This window comes from Galeopterus variegatus, unplaced genomic scaffold, assembly GCF_000696425.1.
Source record: "Galeopterus variegatus unplaced genomic scaffold, G_variegatus-3.0.2 Scaffold3969, whole genome shotgun sequence".
NCBI lineage: Eukaryota > Metazoa > Chordata > Mammalia > Dermoptera > Cynocephalidae > Galeopterus > Galeopterus variegatus.
In genome coordinates this window covers 69,593-93,556 of record NW_007730080.1, presented here as the reverse complement: position 1 = coordinate 93,556, position 23,964 = coordinate 69,593, and the positions used below count along the sequence as shown (strand labels likewise).

Below are 23,964 nucleotides of genomic sequence, written 5' to 3'. Positions count from 1 at the left end.
GACACAGGAACCGACATATGTGATAAAGTATACAGAATTGAACACACACACACAGAAATGAATACTAGTAAAACTGAAGAAATCTGAAGAGACTGGTAGATTGTATCAATGTCAATTCCTGTTTGTAATACTGTACTATAGTTTTACAAGATGTTATCATTGGGGAAACTGGGTAAAGGGTACATGGGATCTCTTTTGTATTATTTCCTTACAACTGCATGTGAATCTACAATTATCTCAGTAAAATTTTAAAATAAAAATAATCTATAAAATAAATCTATAAAATAAAAATTATTATTAAATAAGAATTTTTCCACTAAAAATAAAAGATTATGTAATGCAGATGCACATTCTACTGGAAGAATCCCTATAACAAAAGCAAGGGCAGTTTTAAGAATACATTAAAGGTTTTTTAGATATATCTGTAGATGATTGAGTATTGTAACAAGGGTTATGACAATGTTAGAAATTTTAGTTTTATTTTCATAGTGGATATCATCATAGTAACTAAGCATTTTGATAAACTACAAAAAATGCAAATAATAAGCAATGGGTTATATTTCTGTTCTAGACCACTCCAGAAACAAATCCATGTAAAACAAAAATGCAGGTCTTAAAACAAGTCAAGTGAGGGCATAAAGAAATTGGCTGTCTCTCTCCAAATCGCTTTTTAGTACTGGTATAAATCCCCTTCAATGGCACATAATCTATAACATTCCCCAACAAATCCAAAGCACTTTATGCTTTGTAAAGAAGCCATAATGGATGACTACAAAATTTACTTTTAAGAATGTTTCAGTATTCCTCTCAAATCAAATGGAGGGTTTCCCAAATCACTTAAAAGACTTTAAGACTAGCTCAGCTGACATCTCTTGATTCTTATAGAGGACAAGCAGAATAAGTGAGCTACATAAACTGAGTTAGGATTATATATCCATTGTGTACACTTTATCTTCCAACTGTTAACACGATTCTTTGATGTCGGTCACCAAATATTAATTCAGAACTCTGATTCTTACATACACAAATCAGACTATTTTCTCTTTTAGCTATAAAATTATTAAATGTCTTCATACAAAAAAAGTTCCAATATAGTCTCTCAAAATAATATCTTCTTAGAGCAAGTACAAATTAAACTTAACTTACCACTTTTTTAAAATCATCTTCTGCTTCGTCAAGTTTTCCTTGTTTGAGTAATAAGTGACCTCTCTGTAATCTTGCCTACGGGAAAAAAAAAGGAAGGGTGTTCTGAGTACTATGCATTTCTAAATTTTCTTTAAACACAAAGAATAAAACTAAATAAGCTAATGAAGTTTTTAATAAATATTTTTCCAGTGCTCATTTGACTTGGCACTGAGAATAATTCCTAGAACTAATCAATGTGTATAATTTCTGTTAAAGTATGCTTCCTTAAAAATACTTTTTGCTCTACCCCCAAAAACTGAAAACATGTCACACAAAAACCTGTACAGTGTGTTCATACCAATAGCCAGAAAGTGGAAACAACCCAAATTCCCATCAACTAATAACTCAATAAACAAATATGATATATCCATACAACAAAATGTTAATCAGCCATAAAAGGAGATGACATGTTGATACATGCTACCACATGAATAAATCTTGAAAACATTATGCTCAGTGAAAGAAGTCAGACACGAAAGGCCACATATTGTATGAATTCATCTATGTGAAATACACAAAATGGGCAAATCCATGATAAGTGATTGCCAAGGGAGAGGCTGAAAATGGGGAATGACTGCTAATAGGTGTAGGGTTTTTTTCGTAGGTGATAAAAATGTCTTGGAAACTAAATAGTGGTGATGATTGCACAACCTTGTAAATATGTTAAAAAACCGTGAACTTTTTAAAAAATACTTTCTGCCATCATAATAATTCTTTGCCACTACAATACACAGGTATTTCAAAAAGTGTGTGAAAAACAGAATTAAAAGATAATATAAATTCATGAACTTTCTGAAGAAGCCTCATACTTCTTCAAGTTGTATAATTTGAAACTTTACCAATCAAAGCTCTAGTTTGTTTTTTATTAACTCTCAACACAAATATTTACTCTACTAAAACTAGAATAACAATTCCTCTTCCCTTTTAACATGCATCAGTTTCTCCCCTTTCATCTTGGACATTCCTCTTCTAATGTGCATAATCCCGTGTCTTCCAAGAATACTAACTCTCTCATGACCAATGTCTATCAGAAAACAGAAACCATATCGACATTCCACTTAAACTTATATATTACTTTTACTATACATAAAATTTCCCTAATCCTCTCTTAAAAATATCAGAACACATAAAAAGCTAGATTAAAGCCATTTTAACTAGATAAAAGCTATCATAACACTTGGAAAATGGGCTACTTAACCTTTATAAAAGGTTGTATTTAACTGTGTTAAGTAACAGACTAAATAAAAAATTGGCACTTGGGAAGGTCATCTTAACATAATAGTAATATTTCAAATCAAACATTCACTCCTGTATCTAATTAGTTATCACAAATCCTTTTTGGAATATGACAGGATATAAATAATACATGGTTACAAGTTAATTGTGAAATCATCTAACTCATCAATGGTTCTATTAGTTCTGCCTCTGAAAGCTCCCCCTCTGCCCCACTCCATAAGTCCCCTGTGCACACCTGTCACAGCCCTTACAGTGACATATCATCAGAATATTCCATTAGACTACAAATTTCTCCACCTCTGAAATTTGTGTGTTGGTTCCAGGGAAGTACCTTGATATTTTGGCATTGTATACTGAGCGCAAACCATTGCTTAATTGAGCTATCCCCTCTTTATTCTTCCTGCTGCAGTCTTAACTGAAACTTGTCAGTCACCTGACAGCATCTTAATTCAGCTTCTTAATCAACTCATGTCTCAGCCTCACAACTTGCCCTATACTTCATTCTCCACACAAATTAGTATTTCACAACAAAGTTAACATTAATGCCAAGCTTCTACAAAACCACCTAGTACACCCATTGTTAACTCCTTCACATATACCTTTGTTTTTAAGGATTTTAAATTTCTTGTTCCCCAATACACTACATCACAGTAGCTTTGATATCCTCTAGCTATGCCTAGCATGCCAGTCCTGACTTTAAGAAATAAATGACCTTTTCAAGTTCCCTTAAAGTTCCCTCTTAAAGAAAGTTTAGTGTATTTGGCTTCTGATGAATCTGCCTATGTAACAGGTAACCCTGTCATCACTAGACAACCCTGTCATCACTGATTTCAGGATCTCCTTGGTGGGAAGGAAGACAGGCCCTTCCTATCCACAGTGAACTTAGCTTTGAAGAAAACTCATTGATCATCTCTTTCCTATTAATGACATCTTAATGAAAACAACCCCTTTTTAATAATCACACTGTTCGTGAGAGTCTGATTCTTTAAATCTTTTTCTAATCTCTTCTGAAATCATTGGAATTGAAATAAAAAATACTAAACTCATTGCAAAAGAATAGTTTTAAAAATAAACTTCAATTTGTAAGCATCTAAAAAGAAAGAAAGGTTAGATACACTTACTGCAGTGAAATCCATCTTCAATTCAATCACTTTAGTTAAATCAGGAAGTGCTGCTTTTGATTTGCCCATAGCTAAAAAGACAGTAGCTCTCCGATAATAAGCAATATAGTTATCAGGGTCACCATCTGAAAATTAAAATAATGAGTTCTCAGTAATCTATTCAAAAAAACCAAATCACCTGAAGAGTATTAGAGTTTGCAATTCTATTAAGAAAGGCATTAAGAAAAGTATTTCCTCATCAAAAATGAATCATGGTGCCTAGCAAGATCACTGCAAAAAAAATCTAGAGTAGGGATTGGCAAACTATAGCACTTGAGCCAAATCCAACCCAAAGACTTCAGTTAAGGATCTTTTTTTACATTTTTAAAGAGTTGCCAAAAAATAAAATAAGAAAAATATGAGATTGTATGGCTGCAAAGCCTACAATATTTATCCAGTACTTTAGAAAAAAATTTTGTGAGGGCCGAGCCTGTGGCACACTCGGGAGAGTGCGGCGCTGGGAGCGCAGCAGCGCTCCCACCGCGGGTTCGGATCCTATATAGGGATGACTGGTGCGCTCACAGCGCTCACTGGCTGAGCACGGTGCAGCCAGTCTCAAAAAGAAAAAAAAAAAAAAAAAAAAAAAAATTTTGTGAAGCCCTGGTCTAGACTATTATATATTCAACTCATAATTCTTATAAGTATGCAATTTTGTCTTTGCTGAGATTTTCTAAGTGAAATACTGGTTAAGAAAGTGGACCATGCATTTATTTACAGGATTTTAGAAAATTATAGACTTCCAACTAAACAGAAAAATTGAATGTGCAATCTCTGCTCCCTCACACACTCCAACTAAAATGGAAGGAAATAAATAGTGGTACAAACCACAGGGGCAAAGGAGGAGAACGGAAATGACAGTGAAACTAGAAACAGAGACTAGAGAAGTTAACATTTGAAAGAAGAAAAGCAGATAGACGGATGAGTTAGGTTTTTGAGCTAATTCCACTTGGCTCGGCACCTGAAGGAGTGAATTTGATGTGAAGCAAATCTCATGCTGCAGAACAATCCTTCTAGAAGGCTGTTCGGAAATATATACATATCAAGAATCTTAAAGCTGATCTTGACCAAAGCCAGCCATCCATCATAAAAGATCTACAATTAGAACTCTCTAAAAGTTCTACTCATGAAAGTCTTACCATTTGGAAAATATTACAATAGGAAATACATGACAGGATAGTACATAATCATTCAAAATTATGGTTTTGAACAGTTGTTAATGGCACTGAAAACCACCTGAAGTACTGCCAGGGGAAGGTGGAGCAGAACAAGAGAATAGGCTATACAATCAAATATGGAAGAAGATGTACAAATGGCCAATAAGCACATGAAAAGATGCTCACCTTCACTAATCAATATGCAAATGCAAATCAAAACCACACTGAGATACCACTTCACACCCATTAGGATGACTATTATCACTCACACACAAAAAGAAAATAACGAGTGTTGGTAAAGAGAGAAATTGTAGCCCTTGTGCACTGCTGGTGGGAATGTAAGATGGTATAGCCACTGTGGAAAACAATAAGGTGACTTCTCAAAAAATTAAACATAGAATTGCAATGATTCAGCAATTATACCACGTATGTACCCAAAAGAATTGAAAAAAGGGTTCAAACATATATTTATTTGTACACCCATGTTCATAGCAGTATTATTCACAATAGCCCAAAGGTGGAAATAGCCCACATGTCCATTAATGGATGAATGGATAAATGAAGTGTGGTATATAATACAATGGAATATTATTCAGCCTTAGAAAGGAATGAAATTGTGATGCAGAAGAATGCTGAAAATACTATGCTAAGTCAAATAAGCCTAGACACAAAAGAACAAATATTTTATGATTCCACTTATAGGAAACACCTACAATAGTCAAATTCATAGAGACAAAAAGTAGAATGGTAGTTGTCAGGTGGTAGAAATGGTTAACTATTGTTTAAAGGGACAGAGTTTCAGCTTGGGATGATGAAAAAGTTCTGGAGACAAATGGTTGCACAACATTGTGAAAGCACTTAATGCCACTGAACTGTGCAATTAAAAATGGTTAAAATGGTAACTTTTGTTAGGTACATTTTCCACAGTAAAAAAAAGTAAAAGAAAGAAAATGAGGCGGCCAGAAAAAAAAAAAAGTCTTTTCTGAAAAAAAAATTGGGCATTTTAACAATAAAAAAACCAAACTTTTTTTTCTTAAATCTAAAAGAGTAAAGTAAAAAGTAAAATGAAGTAAACTAAAGTGAATTGAAGTAAAGTAAGTTAAGTAAGTACATTAGCACATATGTAAGTAAATAAATACATACATACAAAAAAACCATATTATCCCAGCTAAGTGTCACTGAAATTTCTTTCCCAATCAACAGCAAAGTCAGTAGCCTGTACATAGGGTATTCCTTACAAAACATTGTAATTTGTTTGAGGAAAGAGTAAGAAACAGAGTAACTATAGTAAGAGCATGTTTGATATAGAATATCTTTAGGTTTGGTTTCTGTTTTATTTTGAATCTGCAATAAATTAAAATTTTATGGGTCCGGTCAGCACAATTGACCATAGAGTGATTTGACAGCTAAAGATTACTAGAACTTAAGCACTACACCTAAGAGCAGAAGGCAATTCACTGCATGTCAACAGTAGTTATCTGAGCAAAGAAATTGGGTTTCCTTCTTTGTACTGTCCATATATTCCAAGATGTTTCACAGTAAACATGGGTTACTTTTATATTCATTAATTTAAAGAAGCGTAAGTTCTTGTTGGGAAAATAGAATAATTTAATCAGGCTCCCCTCACCCCAGGGCCAGTTGGGGGTGGTTCAGTAAACAAATTGTGTGTGGGTGGGTGGAGTTAGTGCACATGCAGGTTGCTGCCACCTTTGCTGGCGACAGCCTCAGGTGGACGCCGCTTTGCACAGCCATGCTTTTCAACCTACAGCTTCCAGGACCTGTTTGGCAGTTACCTAGCTCATAGACCTGCATGTAAGGGGTCTGGTGACCCAGCCTGGTGTGTGTGGGGTCTGGTGACCCAGTCTGTGAATGGGCTTGAGGGGTCTGTGAGTTCCAGACCCAGCCCTAGCTCGGCAACTGGCCCAGTTGGTACAGGATTACTGGCAGGTAAAAGAGCCCAACAACTAGTGTGGTCCTGTAGCTAGACAACTGGCCTCACGAACAGGATTAAGAGCTTTACAATTGGCGTAGTCGGCAGGATTCCAACATTAATTGTGTGGCAAGACAGTTCTCTATGGCATATTTACATTAACCAAAGAATAATAAGTACTGGAAATAACATGATTTAAGGCCTAGAGTTGATTTACACACACATGTGCACACACACATGCACACACATCCATCATCTTTATATGTCCAAATCCTGCTCAATCTTTGAGGCACAGCTCAAATGACATTTGATTACACATGTGAAAATAAACATTCCATTCTCTCCATTTCTATAACACTGTAATATCTACCTCTTATTGTACCTAACACTTAATCACCACTTACTGATATCAATTATTTAAATACACATCTCAGTCCAGAGAAAATAAATTCCTTGAGTGTTGGATTGATGTATGATTTTATTTGTGAATCTCCATAGCCCCTGGCCCACAGTAGATACTCAAATGAAAGGTAATGGAAACAAACTCCTAATTAACTGCAACAAACAACAACACTACAAAGTAAACCTCAGCCAACACTGAGACCTGCCTTGGACAAACAAGGGGTCTTAAGACAGTCAGCACAGAAAAGGCTCTTAAACAAAGGCACCTCACCAGGATATTCAGATCATTATCCCAAAAGGTACCTTGGCTAGAGAATGGCCATCTTTGGGGTAACAAAGACCAAGCAGGAAATTTCAGTTAGCCATTAACTTGGTAACTGATAATCATCAATTCCTTGAGGTTAGCGGAAGAAATGAGAAGTTGACCCTAAGGTTGAAATTGCCCACAGATGAAATCATGACCCTAAAGGATCCTTCTCAAACATTTACTTGATGTCACATGCCTAAAATAAGAAATTGAAACTAAGTTGTCTTATTTTCCTTATCTCCCAAATCAACCACAAACAGGAAATCAAAGAGAAAGGCAAGGCGCCCTAGCTGATTATTAACTCACCTTCTTGCTTAAAGGAGAACTGCATCCACATTAGTTAGAGGTACGAGTCAGGTATTTTATGTTCCAGAGATGCTTGACTAAGGATATTGTCTTTGAGCTCTCCCTAAAAGATAAGGACTCTGACCCCTAAAATAACATCAAGGGTTTGAAGCTGACCAGTCCACCAACTGCAGACTCCATGATGCCAAAGCACCCAGTCCATCATGGGACCCAAACATCTGACTCAGACCCTCTGCTAATCCTACGACCAGCCTCCTCCTTACCTTCCTGCCTCTTCCCCTTTATAAATCCCAGAATAGGCATCAGAATGCATCAGAAGGCAGGATGATTTCAGCCTGGTCATCCCCCAGATGCCGATTATCTGAATAAACTTTCCAATCCTTGCACCAACTTTTGGACTTTCAAGTCATTTGTTTAGTGGAGAGGGCAAGCCGAGCCTGGCTTCCAGTAACAATCCCACATAAAATCAGCAATAACATTTTCAAAAACATGTGTGGCTTATTTTTAACTCTGTATAAGGTTTTTTCAAGTAAAGAAGAATGCTATTGCTAGCTTTGGGCATTTTATGAAGAAGGCACTTCGGTAAAAATTGCATTGGACTTCTATTTGTAAAAAAACTTGACTATTCCAATCCATGTAGAAAAACCTCCAAAGAGGATTATATATGGCATAGTTTTTAATTAAATATCTGGTTATACATACATAAAAATTTCTATATACAATATTTATGGGACATTCACTTTCACCAATTTTACTATTCAGTTTTTAAGTGTTCTTAAGATATGAGATGGGACTGGAACACCAATTTATAACACTGAACAAATACAATAAGGAATCTGTGATACTGTGAAATATGTATATATCTGGTCTTCCTTCAGTTTCCTGACATCTAAAACCCTGGTAATCTCAGGAGTGATAAGGGTGTCTCCTGCATTCTAACTAGATAGCTGGTGAGTGAGGGCCCCTAAATAGCTTCAGAATGGGGGCTAGTTGTCTAGGGAACCAACTGTGTGACTATGTGATTAGAGGGTTGGAGCCCTCAGTCCCACCCCCCAACCTCCAGGGAGCACAGCTGAAGGCTGAGTTGATCATCAATGGCCACTGATGTAATCAATCATGCCTATGTAATGAAGCCTCCATAAAAAAAACATTAGCACGGGATTGGGAAGAGCTTCCACATAGCTGAATCCCTGGAAATTCCTGCAGGGCACTCAAAGAGGGCATGGAAATTCCTTGCCCCTCTCCATATACTTTTCTCCATGCATCTTTTCCATCTGGCTGTTCATCTGTATCCATTGTAATCCCATTTATAATAAATGATAAACGTAAGTGAAGTGTTTCCCAGACATCTGTAAACCAATCTAGCAAATTAATCAAACCCAGAAGAGAGTTGTGAGAACCCCGATTTATAGCCAGTCTGTCAGAACAACCTGGGGGCTGCAATTGGCATCTGAAACGGCAGATAGTCTTGTGAGACTGAGCTCTCAACCTGTGGGATGGGATCTGACACCACTTCCAGGTAGACAGAGTCAGAACTGAATTGAATTGATACTCAGTTGGTGTCTACTGAAGATCTGTAGGGTTGCTTGATGGGGAGAAATTCCCACGCATTTTGGTGAGCACAGGTCACAGAAATATTCTGTGTTGTGAGAGCTTAGTAGGAAAAACTGAGTTTATTTTTACCTATATCCTCAGAGAATCGAATGGCAGTGGTTTAACATATGAACCAAGAATCAATTTGCTTAGAGGCATGAGGTCACTTGTATGGTAAATCAAAATATCCTTCCTGGGTCTTCATCTTAAAATACCAACAGTTCCTAGAACTAGAGTCTATTCCCACACAATTGTGTGTGAAGTAGCAACTGAAACAAGAATTGGACTAAGAAAAATCACAGTTTCTTACAAGAATTGATACCCTTGAAAATAATCACTTTCCTGATTATCCATACAATACAGTCCATTATGTAAATTATTTACAAGCCTACATATGGAAATAATGGATTTCATTTAAAACTACAGCATTCAAATCACTATACTAGTTTATTAGAAATTTTTGAACATGGGGAGATAGACTTAAGGTCTACTAGGAATCCTAAAACTATCAATTGAAATATAAGAAAATTAGCCTTACTAAAGACAATAAGACTGGGGAAATACATCAGAAAGCCAATTACAAATGGTGCTGTAAATGGTAGTAGTGAGAGGCAGAGGGAACAACACCCTTGCCTGGATATAGAAAATTTTATTCTTGTTCGTGGATTACCCAACTCTGCTCAATCATTCATTCAAGCATTTACTGAGCATCTAGCAGAGATTAAAATAATAAGAAGACAGTACCTATATTCAAGAAGTTCACAATCTTCTAAACTGGAATATGACCTTTGGAAAGTCACTGGAGCACTGTTTCCTTCTATTTAAATATGAACAGTAATGGTCCCCACATCAACAGGGAGGCTCAAAGGTGATGAGAAAGCATCATGACATGTTTAAGTGACATGTCAATGTAGATATGCCTTTTGTTTTTTAACTGAGCAAAAACTATGTAAGTGTAGTACTGGTTTTCTTACCAAGCTAATGGAGAAACCTATCATTTCAGACAGGCCCACCATTTAATCTACCACGTGGGTGGGACATGCATTCATGCCATATGTACCTAAGACACTCTGTAAGGTCTATCAAAGAAATTATTTCAGACCCTAGAATTCATTATCCCCATAAGACCATGCTGCAGAAATGAGAGGCAGGGCATGCTTCACACCTGCACAGCAGTTTTCTCTAATATTAAACCTAAACAAAACTTGTGTCTGACTACTTCATGACATTGAAATAGACACAACTGTATCAGAAGACTATCTGAAAAGTGATACCTACCTCTTCCTTAAATCACACTATTTCCAATAGATCAAAAATATTTCCCAATCAGTTCCACATCTTAAAACTCCCCCAAAAACATTTATATGCCAGATAAACTTTTTAAAAATTAAATCCACCAATAGATCTGTCCAGTATGGAAACAATTATTTATGTTGCTATTGAGTTTTAATATATGAAGCTTTTATTATGTAAAAATGTAATCAAAAAATACCATACTCAAGTAATTTTCAAAACATACCAAATAATTTTTCAAAAATGAAAATGTATGACAGGGAGTCACAACCATAAATAATGTCAACTGTGGCATTATAATAAAAAACGATCTGATACAATGCTAGTAACCAATGTCTATCACAAATTTTAACATTGATTTTTTTTTTTTTTTTTTTTTTTTAAAAAAAAAAGAAGACCAGTAAGAGGATCTTAACCCTTGACTTGTCAGCACCACACTCTCCCAAGTGAGCTAACCAACTATGACTATATAGAGATCCGAACCCTTGGCCTTGGTGTTATCAGCACCACATTCTCCCAGGTGAGCCACGGGTCAGCCCTCAATTTTCTAATTATAGGAGAAGTTAAAGAAATATATCACCATACTTAAAAGTTGAGAAGTACAAATATTCTAAAACATGAGTGTGTGAAATATTCTAAAACATATGTGTATGTGTGTGTATTTTTTTTTTTTTTTTTTGGCAGTACAGGGATCCAGTCCGAACCCTTGACCTTGATGTTATAACGCTATGCTCTAACCAAATGAGTAACTGGCCAGCTCTCAAACATTTAAAATTTTTTGTAGTCAGTTTAAAGCAATGTGTTAAAACATAGATGATATTTTACCACAAGAGATCAGCTTACATTTTAAAAGCTCTATGACCTACAGCAGTAAGTGCATAACTTGTTATTGTAGAAGTCACTAGACCTGGACTAATTCACTATTAGCAAGTTACTCACAGTTAGTAAGAGGCACTCACTCACCCACTGAGTTACCTGAAGCAGTTAATGCAGTCATACTAAAGAACTGATGTTTGCTAAATAAGGCAACTGAAATATAGCATCTACAGTTCTTTTCTGATAAACACTCATCTCATAAGAGATTCAAAAGACCGTGACATCCCATCACTGTCTACTATATATTCCCATCGTACACAATTTAAACTTAATTTTCTATAGTTTGTTATGAGCAATCAGTGTTTTATACAAACTAAAATGATAAATGTTCTCAAACTACACTGGTCTTCCTCAGAAATTATGATGTACCCCATCTGCAAATAACTGCTACTTGCTAAGTCACAGTGAATGAAATAACACTGTTATTTGAATTCTAAATGCAGTAGCAATGTTTCTTATTTTCCCTTTACTGAATTTTACCAATAAATTACCATGTTTTAGCTTTACCGATTTACATCTTTCAGTGAACACAGTAATATTTTACTGGATATTTGGGGGAAAAGCCATTTCAAGAAGTCTTGTATTGCAATGGTGAAACTAAAGAAAAACTAGTCATTTAAAAATGACTTTAACAATATGCCATAGCCCTAGATGTTTCTTTTAAATGTGAAACACAATAAAGTATAAAATAGGAAGAAGATATAAACTTCCACAAATATTTTCTGGTAGTAGGTAAGAATCAATATTTTGCTTTAAGAAATGCTTTTTCTAAGACAATAACTGAAAAAAATTTTAATTACCATGCTGAAGCACTGAAGACAGTTTGAATCACCAGAAAAAGCATGGACTTAGTAATGATGTGGTTATGTAGTAAATGGCCCTTACTGAAAAGTATCTTGTGTAAAATGTTGTGCCAAGTAACTAGCACTTCATTAACTTCTCGTGAGTTAATGACTGAAATGCAAACTTCCTAATAGAAACTCCACATAGTTAAGAAAACCCTGCTAACATATCAAATCTGTTTTTAGAAAAATCTCAATTTTCAAAGACAAAAATAGATTTATTTCTTTATACTTTACACGTGTGATTGTACCCTATTTTCAAAGAAATCTTTATATCCATTATTCTCACTTAATTTTCACAAAAATTCCTTTCAGTGGCACAGTAAAAACTGCTGGAAATTTGCAGGCAGCTTCTTTAAGCCTACATTTTCTTATATATTGGACCAATGTCATAGGATTATCAAGTGGGAAAGCTAAGACTAAAATCTGTTTCCTATTATTCCAGAGAGCTAATAACATCAGTAATAAAAATCTAAGTTTAAGAAAAAGCATATAGAAAAATATTGCCAAACCAAAACCTAACTACATTTTGTTTATGTAGTAAATTACAACAATAGAATGATAGATAGTTCTTCTGTCAGCACAACTGTATCTTATTAAAAGTACACCACCTCTTACCTGTCAAATTGTTGGCTGGTTACTCTGAACCACCCCAAATAAAGGAGAGAATGTATAATAAAAAATAGCTCTAAGGAAAGTCAATGTCAAACAGTCCTTGCACAAAAGTTTATGCAGTAATTCATAAGAAAACCAGTTAAGCCCTTACTTAGAGCCTATGTATTCTGATTATCTCACTTCTCACAGTCCTAATAGATTAAAGCTGCAATGGTAGCTGATACTACAAACAGACACAAGTAAACAGTAAGAAGTAATAGCATAAGAGGCAGTTGGAGTTTGACCAATACTGAAGAGGCAATAAAATGCAGGATCTCCCAAGGGCATCAACGTAATCATTATATTGATAACCCAAGTCGTCAAGAAAATTAAACTGCATTCAGTGAAATCTATTTAAGAAGACAGAAAACTATATAATACATTGAGAAAAGTTTTCTGCGAAAATTATCCTGAATTATTCTTGGTACTTACAGTAATAACAAGCAACAGTTACCTGGAAAATTCTCTTGTGTTAGAAATATATGCATTCAAATGTCACACATTTATTAATCTATTTCACCCAGAATCCTGCAAATATTTTTAAATGTTTTATTTAAACATGAAATAACGTTTATTTAAAATGTTATCAGAAAAGAGGGCTATTCCCAGCAACAACCACCAAGCCACTGCAGGAAGCACCCAGGCTCCTGAGCCAGAACAGACGGGAGCCGAGGGCCTTGGCCATGGCCCCCCACCCCAACACCTGCAACTAGCCCAGCAACGACCATCGATCCATCACAGGAAGCGCCCCAGGCTCCAGAGCCAGGGCAGTGGGGGATCGAGGGCTTCAGCCACACCACCGCCCCTGACATCTGCAATGAGCCCAGCGATGACCACCAAGCCACTGCTAGAAGCCCCTTGGTCTCCCAAGCCAGGGCGGTGGGAGGCCAAGGGCTTCAGCCACACACCCCTAACATGTGCATCCAGCCCAGAAATGACTGAGCCAACACTGGAAGACCCTGGGTCTCCCCTGCAGGAATGAGGGGGGTGCCACAGGCTTCAACCATGCCCACCCTTCTTCCTCCTCCCACCCTATTTCATTCCCCTTCCCCATCCCTTTCCTCCTGAACTGCCTCACAATATCTTAGAATGTAAAAAAAAAAAAATTAACAAATAAACTTAAAAAAAAATCATGTTTAACCAGTTCTTCTCTTTTTTTCTCTTTTTCAGTTCCTTAAGATGGCAACGATTACTCATTTCTCCAGCTTTTCTGTCACCAATAAATATAATATAAATAAAATTTAAGAAAATTAAATTTAAAAAAGAGGGCTATTAATTGGAATTCCCAAGAGAGCCATTCAGTTTGGTTTGGTTCCAAGATACAAACCTACTGCAGCATGAAACTGAGATAAAGCATCAGCTAGCTGTCCAGCTGCAAGTAATTTCTTGCCCAATTCAAGATGTTTCTCAACATCTGCATTTACTCCACAATCAGCACCTAAAAACAAACAAAAAAAAAATCAGTTAACTTTTCACAAACCAAGATTTAATTCTAGAAAACAAAATGTTGCTTTGTTAAGCTAGAATCTCACCTTAATGAATATTATATAGTCTGCTGTATTAGTCAAGTACTTATTGAGTATCTACAATACGCTGTTCTAGGCATGGTCATGCACTATATAACAATGTTTCAGTCAATGAAGGATCACATGTTCCACAGTGATCCCATAAGATTATAATTGCTTTACCATACAGCCTGCGTGTGTGGTAGGCTATACACCATCCAGGTTTGTGTATGTACACTCTATGATGCTCACACAAAAACAAAATCACCTGAAGACTAATTTCTCAGAACATATTCCCGTCTTTAAGCAATGCATGACTGTATCTGGGATAAGCAGCAATAGACAAAAACCCCTGCCCCTCACTCACTCTCAGTACCTGACATTATAGTGGGAGAAGAAAGACATAAGTAGGTAAATTACACAGTATGTTAGGTAAAAAGTATTGTGGAAAAAGCTGAGCCATATGAGTGGGTCAGGAGTGCAAGGGGCTTACAGTAATAATAAGGGGGTCAAGGGCAGGCCTCCTTGAGAAGCTAACATCTGAGCAAGACTTGAAGGAAGTGAGGAACTCACCATGCAGATGTCTAGGAAAAGAGCTCCCAGGAAGAAGGACCAGCTAGTCCAAGAGCCCTCAGTGAGGAGCATGCAGATATGTTCAGAAACAACAAGGAGGTCTGGATGGCTGCAGCAGAGCCAAGGAGACAGAAGTATAAGGTCAAAGAAGTAGAGGTCCTAATTATGCATGGCTCTGGGTTTTACTCTTGTTAAAATAGGGAGCTATTAAGGAATTATGAGTAGAATAACATGATCTGACTAACTGGACCAATTATTAATGTACTACACATCTCAATTCTGAATTCACCCTCAGTACCTGCACTGCAATAATGGACTGAAGTTTTTAAGCACTTCTCCTTTACAGTGAACACAATGTTATACCTTGTCAATAAAGGATACTGAAGGGACATGGCAGGAAGGACACCTCCTTGTTCTGCTTGCTGTGTTTTACTTTTCTTCTGGCTCCTATTGTATGTTCTGTCACAGGGAGAACATCCTGCTGCATGGTATATGTGGGGAGGACATCCAGTGCTCTGCCCTAGCCATATGTCCAGGGGTCCAGTACCCTCAGCAAGCTGGCAGCCTCAGCCCAGGCACCACTTCCCAATGAGGACAACACACACTGCAGGTTTCACTCACATGGCAGCACCCCAACTCTCCATGCACATAAGCCAACCAGCCTTTGCTTACCCCAGAACCATTTTCTGTTTTGTTAAGCTAGAATCTCACCTTAATTAATATCAGATAGTCTGCTATTAATAGCCAAGTATTTACTGAGTACCTACAATGCACTGTTCTAGGTATAGTCATACACCATATAATAATGTTTCTGGCCACACCAACTCAGCAAACTTCTCCACCAGCAAACATGGGCTGCAACTATACCTTCTCCAATGAGGTCTGAACTTCAGCCCCCCTTCCAAATTAGCCCTTCCTTGGAACTATCTCTCAGCCCTAGAATACCCTTTAGAGTTCTCTTCACATCTTTACTCTCCTACCATAACTGAACAATTCTTTACATTAAACTTCTCTTTTAAAAATTACTTTGTCATTTATCTCCTGAATGGACCCAGACTGATAAACAATTGGTATTAGGAGTGGTCCCACGAGACGGACCCACAAAGATGGGATTTGAGGATTGGTTTGGTCATCCCCTTGAGTTTGAGTGCAGTGCTGAGCTTCCTGCCAATGGGAAATGAGATACTAGTAATCCATAGTAGGTACTGGAATCAAATTAAGCTATCACTTGTGTTGACTGTCATGAAGTGCTGCCAACCAAGGCACATGTTTTGGAAGGCTAAGTGCTGCTGCACTTGACTACAATGGCAGAAATGATGAAAATAAGGACTGTGATGTGGGGTGGATTCTTTAGAGGGCACTAGAGCACCTACAGAAAGAAAATAACAAGCTCTGATATAACTCTCAGCTCAAGCCATGGTCTGAGAGCTTCCATGACAGCTCTAAAACAACCTCTTATTTTTTATAGCCAGAGCTCATTTAGCTGAAAATCAAACATAAAATAATGAGGGTTGCTTAATTAAAACAATAGTTGAATTTGCTGTCTCACCAATTTTCTCCTGTGAAAGTTACAGCATAGACTAGTAAAGACAGTGATCCTTAAATTTGGAATGGTAACATTTATTCTGACCAAGATTAAATGGTCCAATTTGAATCCCCAAGTCCTTCTGGGCTGACCTTACCAAAAGACCAGAAGTAGCTTGCTTTCTCCCGTCTGAGGAGACTAGCCTTCCAGTGCTTAAAAACCCTTCGACAATCTTACCTAGGGCAGATGCCTTATAAAGGGATGCTCATCATTCTGAAGACCCACCCTAACCACTCCCATTGTCACTAACCCAAGTCGACTCTCAGCAGGCTCCAGAGACACAGGTATATACTATGACCCCCCCCCCCCCCCACAAAAAAATTCTTTTTAACATCAAAAGAATTGCAAGACTTTATTGATAAACCATCAGAACCCCACAGCACATATATGGGAATGAATTCTAAAAGTGCTAGACCAAGGAGGTCTAATTACATCAGGTCTAATTCATTGATATGTGCTCATTTACTAAAGCAGAGAACAGCAAACTGTTTTTGTAAATAAAGGTTTACTAGAACACAGTCATGCCCATTAATGAATGGGCCATATTTTCTATGGCTGCTTTTATGCTACATCAGTAGAGCTGTGACAAAACCCATATGGCCCACAAAACCCAAAATATTTACTACCTGACTGCTGTGCATTGATTGAATTCTGTCCCCCAAAGTTCAAGTATTAAAAGCTTAATTCTCACTGTAACTGTTTAGGGTGGGAAATCCTATTGTGATAATCAAAAGGTGGGGTTCTTGAAGAGGTGACTAGATTGTAAAACCTTGTTGTAGTGAATGGATTAATAATGGTAGTCAGAGGTATGGTTTTGAGGGCTTTAAAGGGAGAGCACATGAGAGTCTCTCTCTCTCTCTCTCTGCCCTACCACTTTCTGCCACATGAGACCCCTGCATTGCTATAAAGCCACCACCAAAGAAGACCCTCACCATATGTGTTCCTTGGACTTTGGACTTCCCAGCCTCCAAAGCTGTAAGCAATAAATTTTGTTTTCTTACAAATTACCCAGTTTAGGTATTTTGTTATAAGAGAAACAGACTAATACACTGACTCTTTACAAAAAAGGTTTGCTTACTCCTATACTAGAAATCCCACATTGAATGTGTTAACTCACACAGCTGACAGTGATTCTAACAATTTACTTGGTAGGCTGACTGAAACCTGGAGTCAACAATGGCCTATTTTCAATAAGGCTGAGATTCCAGAGTTTCCCTAGCATGGTAAATCCGTTATTTAAGCCAGCCTCAAAGATTGATGAGTTCATGGTTCTCACCAGACCAGAGCTTGTTTAGATGAACACTGCTGTGGGTCCCCAATAAAAATAACCAGAAGACGTTCTCCTTTCATCTTGTTTTATGTACTGAGATCTGGGCTTTGTGACCAGTGAGAATATTCTCTCTAGGCTCTGCCAGCCAGTGGGTGCAAGTTCAGCTTACATCAGACAACCAGCTGAATAGGCTAGGAGCCTGAGACAGCCTGAGACAAAGTGACGACAAACATTCTCTTTGTCCAACTATGCCAGGACAGTTTGTCTCAATAAGAGGTCCTAGCCCATAAGGGCACTTATCTCATCCTTCCTTGCTTGGTTAGCGCTGGGAAACTCCCATCCCATTAGCGGCTGCCCAGTGTCCCAGATTAACAAGCCTGTGACTGGAGGGATTCCACCTTTCCAAGTGAGACCGGAGATACTGTTATCATAAACACCATAATCACTACCTGTAGCAATAAAGGCCTTTGCTTTCTTAGTCTAATTCTAGTAGTTATCTTTTTGGATCACGGGGGCTGCATCTTCTACAACTGTTTTGGGAACACCACTTGCATCCACATGGTAAAAATTTATTCTAAGCCTAGAAAATTACTTCCAGATCTTTCCACGAAAAAGCTTACTGAATTAAGTGGACATTAGAATAAATACAGTAATATTGAAGATGCTATTCATTAATGGCCAACTGATGGATCTTTTGAATTGAAAACGAACTTCTAGACTTGAAAAAATTTTAGAGAGTTCTCATCCTAACAACCATCTTGGACCAAAGAGATTAAAAAATCTAAAGATGAAGATAACTGATATTCTTACAGATTCAAAAGGATGCAACATCCATAAAAAACAGACCATGAATGTATGCACTCAAGGCTCTAGCAATGGAGATGCAGTGGAGAACAAGATATAAGCAACATCATTTCTTAAGTGTCATGAGGCTAAGGTGATGGACTGCCTGAGGAAAGGAGGAGTACTTAATGTAGATAAATGGGTCAAAAAAGACTCCCTGAGAAGATAATGTTTGGGTTAAAACATAAATAACAAGGGGAGTGGGTAGGGGATCCTGAATTACAGAAAGCCTCCAGCATGCCAAAATCATGTCCAAGCAGGGAGAACATAACCAACCTCAACTTCATGGAATCTAAAGAAGACCCCAGCACAGTAAGCAAGAGAGAGAATAGAGGACACAGGCAATACAGATCACATTAGGCCTTGCAGGTCACAGTAAGAAATGCAGATTTTCTTCCAAGTACAAAAGGAAGCCATTAGAGTGGGTTTTAGCAAGGAACTGAAGATCTGATTTACATTTTAAAAAGATTGCTTTGGCTACAGTGTGGATTGGAGGCAGTCAAGAATGAAAAGAAATGTGGTGATGTGAACTAAGAATAGCAAGTTGCACTGCAGTATATACATTCTGATTTCGTGTGCACTTTACGATGTAATATGTATTACTGTATCAGTTAACTTTTTCCAGCAAGAACGTATTCACCCATTACTTACACTTTTTAAAATTTAACAAAATAGACTGAGAAATGAGTCTTGATTAAAAATATTGCTGATAAAATGATCACTTGCAGTTGAAAACTTTTTTTAAGGAATATTTTGAAACACTATAGATCTATCACATTTTACAATTTTGTAGCCAATTAAGTCAGGGAAAAAAAGCAAAATAATTGCCCCAAACATTTTTTTTAAACTATAGTTCAAAGATATAACATTACAATCGGATACTACAGAGCATATAGCTAATACAGATTTTAAAATTTAAGTCTTTATCTTTTATAGGTAGTAAAATATAAATGAAATGACAGGATGTCTGATATATGTTTCAAAATAATCGATGGGTACAGATGAAATAATATCAGTCATGAGTTGGTAGTTGTTGAAGCTGGGAGATAAATGCATGGAGGTTATTATATCATTCACAACTTTTGTGAATGTCTGAAAATTTCCATAATATTTTTATTTTAAATTCCTTAAGAGTTTAGAGATGAGGAAATAAGGTACAGATAGTGCATTCTGATTTTTTTAAAGATAATTTCTAATATAAACTATACACCCATTAACATTTATAGTTCCTAACATAAAATAAAAAAGATTGTGCATCACCCATATAAAGAGAAAGATGTACACAGAAATCATGGCAAAATTATACTTAAGAATGAACTAAGGATCAAACAAGAACAGTGAAAGTGCTGTGTGTGGGCTATGGAACGACCCAGCCTTTAGGTTCCAAACTGGAACACTGATGTGACAGTAGGTACAACTACAGAGACATGTTGATGGGTTATCTGTATGTTCTCAAAACTCAGGGAAAGGTGGAAGTCTTTGAAACAGCATGCAGTCTTCAAACATTCCCCTATTACATGTTCTCAAAGGAACAATCAGATAAATGTACTTAATCAAGGATTGCTTGAGGAGAGAAGAAAGTCAGGTATGAGATAAACCATTAGTCAAAAAAAGGAAAATAATTTCCTTATCCCTCCCTGAAAATGTTTGACAGGAAAGATGTAACACGAAGAATTAAGAACCTACTATGTGCTGAATACTTCTGTCCTTGTTTCGCTTAATTTTCACAACTGTAGGAAGTAACCATCTTTCAGACTTTTATAACTGAGGAAACGGAGGCTCAAAGAAGTTACCCATTCTGCCCAAGGACTCACAATAACTGTCAAAACAAGATCTACTTCCAAAGCTCAGCTTTCTTTTCAATACAGTACACGATGTAAACCAGACTTTTTTAAAACAAACCTTTTCCCCATATAAACCAGACTAAGCCTCACATGCTTCACTCACTCAACCCATCATTTAATGTGACATTTTAGCCAAAATCGTTTCCAACCTCACAGGTTGAACCTGAAGTCCAGTGGGAGCCAAGAATGCATTTGCAACGTTCTTTGAACTGCTATGTCAAGTCATGTCATACTTTCACCCCAGAGGTTGAGTTATTATTCAAACTAAATTTCTCTTGCCTTCTAGGATTAAAAGAGGTAGGTATCCAGCATTTCTTTGTCCCTTCAGAATAAAACTCAGATCTTTATTATGTTACAATTTTATCCAATATAGTTTCCAGCTTAGCTCCCATTCTGCTGCAAGAGCAATCCTTCCAAAATGCATTCCTACTAAAAATTCTGCAGTTTTCACAACTCTGGCTAGATTCAATCTAAATCTCTTCAGCTATAAAGGCAAGCAACACCCTTAAGGATCAGGGCTCATGATGAGTGTTCAGCCTCATCACTTTATACTCCTATAACAAAATAAACTGGTTGTCCTTCCCTGAAGGTAAGTGCTGTGTTCTTACACCTCATCCCTTTGCATTTGCTGTTCCACGAAATGGCCTTCCCCACTTGCCCACGTAAAAAATTCCTACTCATAAATCAACATTCTGCTGTCAAATGCTGGCTCCTTTGTAACTTTTACTAAACACTTCAATGAGAGTGGGTTAAAAAGTTCCTCTATGGGCGGGCCCGGTGGCGCACTGGAGAGTGCGCTGCTTCGGAGCGCGCTGGCATTCCCGCCAAGGGTTCGGATCCCATGTGGAGACCGGTTCCCGCTCACTGGCTGAGCGCGGTGCAGGCGCAACACCGAGGATTGCGACCCCGTTGCCGGTCCCTGGTGCGGGCGCGACACAGAGGGTTGCGATCCCGTTACCGGTCAGTAAAAAAGACAAAAAGGATTAAAAAAAAAAAAAAAAACAGTTCCTCTATAATCCTACTGTACTTTGCATCCCCACACTCCCAAGTACAGGACCTCACTTTGCAATATCACCAACTTAATACATTGCCTTCATCACAGTGTGCCTGCCTCTCTCAACCCCGACCCTCCAACACTGATCAAAAGCAAGTTAAGAGCAGGAATTGTGTTTTCCTCTTTATATCACCTAATTCAGTACTTTGCACACAGTGGGCATTCAATATTTGTTGAATGAATAACTATTATTATGCTATTACTAACTATTAACTATTTGCCTTCTTACTTAAATGTAGTATAACTCATCAGAATAACAGAATCTAAAATACAAAACAATGGGCCGGCCTGGTGGCGCACTGCTACAGTGCGCCGCTTGGGAGCGCGGCGGCGCTCCCACCGAGGGTTCGGATCCCACATACGGACCGGTTCCCGCTCACTGGCTGAGCGAGGTGCGGGCGCAGCACCGAGAGTTGTGATCCTGTTGCCGGTCCCGGTCTGGTGCGGGTGCGACACTGAGGGTTGCGATCCGTTGCCGGACACAAAAAAAGACAAAAAGGAAATAAATAAATAAATAAATAAATTAAATTAAATTAAATACAAAACAATGATCAAATCAAACTGATATGACCAATGATTCATAAACACACTAATACCTGAAAACCAAAAATTATTTGCTAATTGTGGGCTGTTTTTGCAATACATCAACTCTATTTTGAGCCATAGATAATTTTTATTCCTTTGCCACATGGTCTATAAACATTATTTTCTGAGAAATAAGGAAACTAAACATCATGCCATTTCCTAATCAGCATTATACAATAGGTTTCTCCTCAGACAAGCATCGATCATAGGTCAGCAAAATGAATAGGAAGGGCAGGAAAAAGAGTAACTAACTATGTCTTTCACTGAAGTTGTTAGCATTAGAATCTGTTATATTTTGGAGAGCAGAAAATAAATAATTTTAAGAAACTTAAAGGTGAGGGGTTAAAAGTATGATTTGGTGACAGTCACAATCAAGACTAGAAGAACCAGACTAAAGAAGGCAAGAACTGGTGGTCAAATATACTAACGTTCACATGAAAGCTAGGTGACAGACCCAGGCCAGGTAGCAAGTCCAGAGGTGGTTATTCAGGTTGGATCACTTAGAATGTGAGGAATGAGAAAAACCCCAATATCACTCTACAAAAAAACACAGGGCAGATTCCAAGAACCTAACAAGGTGGGAATGAGTCTGGATGAAGTCTCATAGCAGAAACACAGAAGACAGAGGAATCCAGCCATAGAAAGATAGGGCAGGAAGTTCAGTATCTTAGCAATTTCATAGTCAAGCAAGGACCAGTGACTACAGTTTCAATAAAAAATACCCTAAGCTGGAGACCTTAGACCTTGTAAGCATCTCTCTCTTGACCCAAAAAGTGGTTTAGTCTAGGGCCATAAAAATCAACTGCATTGAATAATGATTTTTTAAAAAAAGTATGGAAGGGAAAAAATATTTGTGATGACTTATAACAGTGTTGTATAAAAATAGTTGCTTTAAAATATATTTTGGTTATGTTTTTCTAAAAAAACAAAAAAGTAGTTTATACAGCCAACTAAAGGGCTGAGTAATTATATAGTACAGTGAACAATGTCTGCACCAAAATCTTCCTAAGAGAACGAGGAAAATAAAATCTATTGTAACCAGGTATCTTAGTCCACTTTAGGCTGCTGTAACAAAATACCTTAGACTGGGTAATTCGTAAATAGAAATGTGTTGTTCACATTTCTGAAAGCTGGGAAGTCCAAGATAAAGGCACAAGCAGATTTGGTGTCTGGTGAAGGCTTACTCTCTGCTTCATAAATGGTAACTTGCTGCTGTGTCCTCCCATGGCAGAAGAGGTAAGGGAGCTTGATGGAGCCTATTTTATAAGGGCACTAATCCTATTCATGAGGGGGATCCTCATGGCTTAATCACTCCCCAAAGGCCCCACCTCTTAATACTATCACATTGATGTTAGGTTCCAACACATGAATCTTGGGGGAGACACCAACATTCAAACCATAGCACCAGCTTTGCTCAATTTCAATGGACATTATGCTTCAATTAATATGAAGGTATAAATGTTGTGATGGGATTCCTCGCTCAAGGAATTCCAACTTAGAAAATAAACCCACACAAAAAAAAAGAGCTCAAAGATTTGATTTCACTCAGCCATTTAAAAAAAATTATTGCATATCTACTTCATGTCAACATGATTTAGGTACAGAGACAAAGGCCCTTTTCATAAAGCTTATTTTCTAAAGGAAATAGACAAGTAAAATAAATGAGGTAATTCAGATGGTGTTATGTTTTATGAAGAAAATACAAGTAGGTAAAGGGAGAGTATTAACTGAAGGAGAGAGTACTTTGCACACAGCATGTCAAGAAGG

The 23,964-nt window shown here is 37.4% G+C and overlaps 1 protein-coding gene across 1 annotated transcript in view; it reads right to left on the bottom strand.

Moving 5' to 3' along the window:
* Positions 1-23,964, bottom strand: part of DNAJC3 (DnaJ (Hsp40) homolog, subfamily C, member 3) — a 72,089-nt gene that overhangs the window by 42,934 nt on the left and 5,191 nt on the right. The window contains exons 2-4 of the mRNA XM_008586379.1: positions 14,266-14,376; positions 3,543-3,667; positions 1,147-1,221 (exon numbers count right to left, since the gene is read on the bottom strand). Coding sequence (XP_008584601.1) covers positions 1,147-1,221; positions 3,543-3,667; positions 14,266-14,376 — 311 coding nt within the window. The remainder of the gene's footprint in view (positions 1-1,146; positions 1,222-3,542; positions 3,668-14,265; positions 14,377-23,964) is intronic.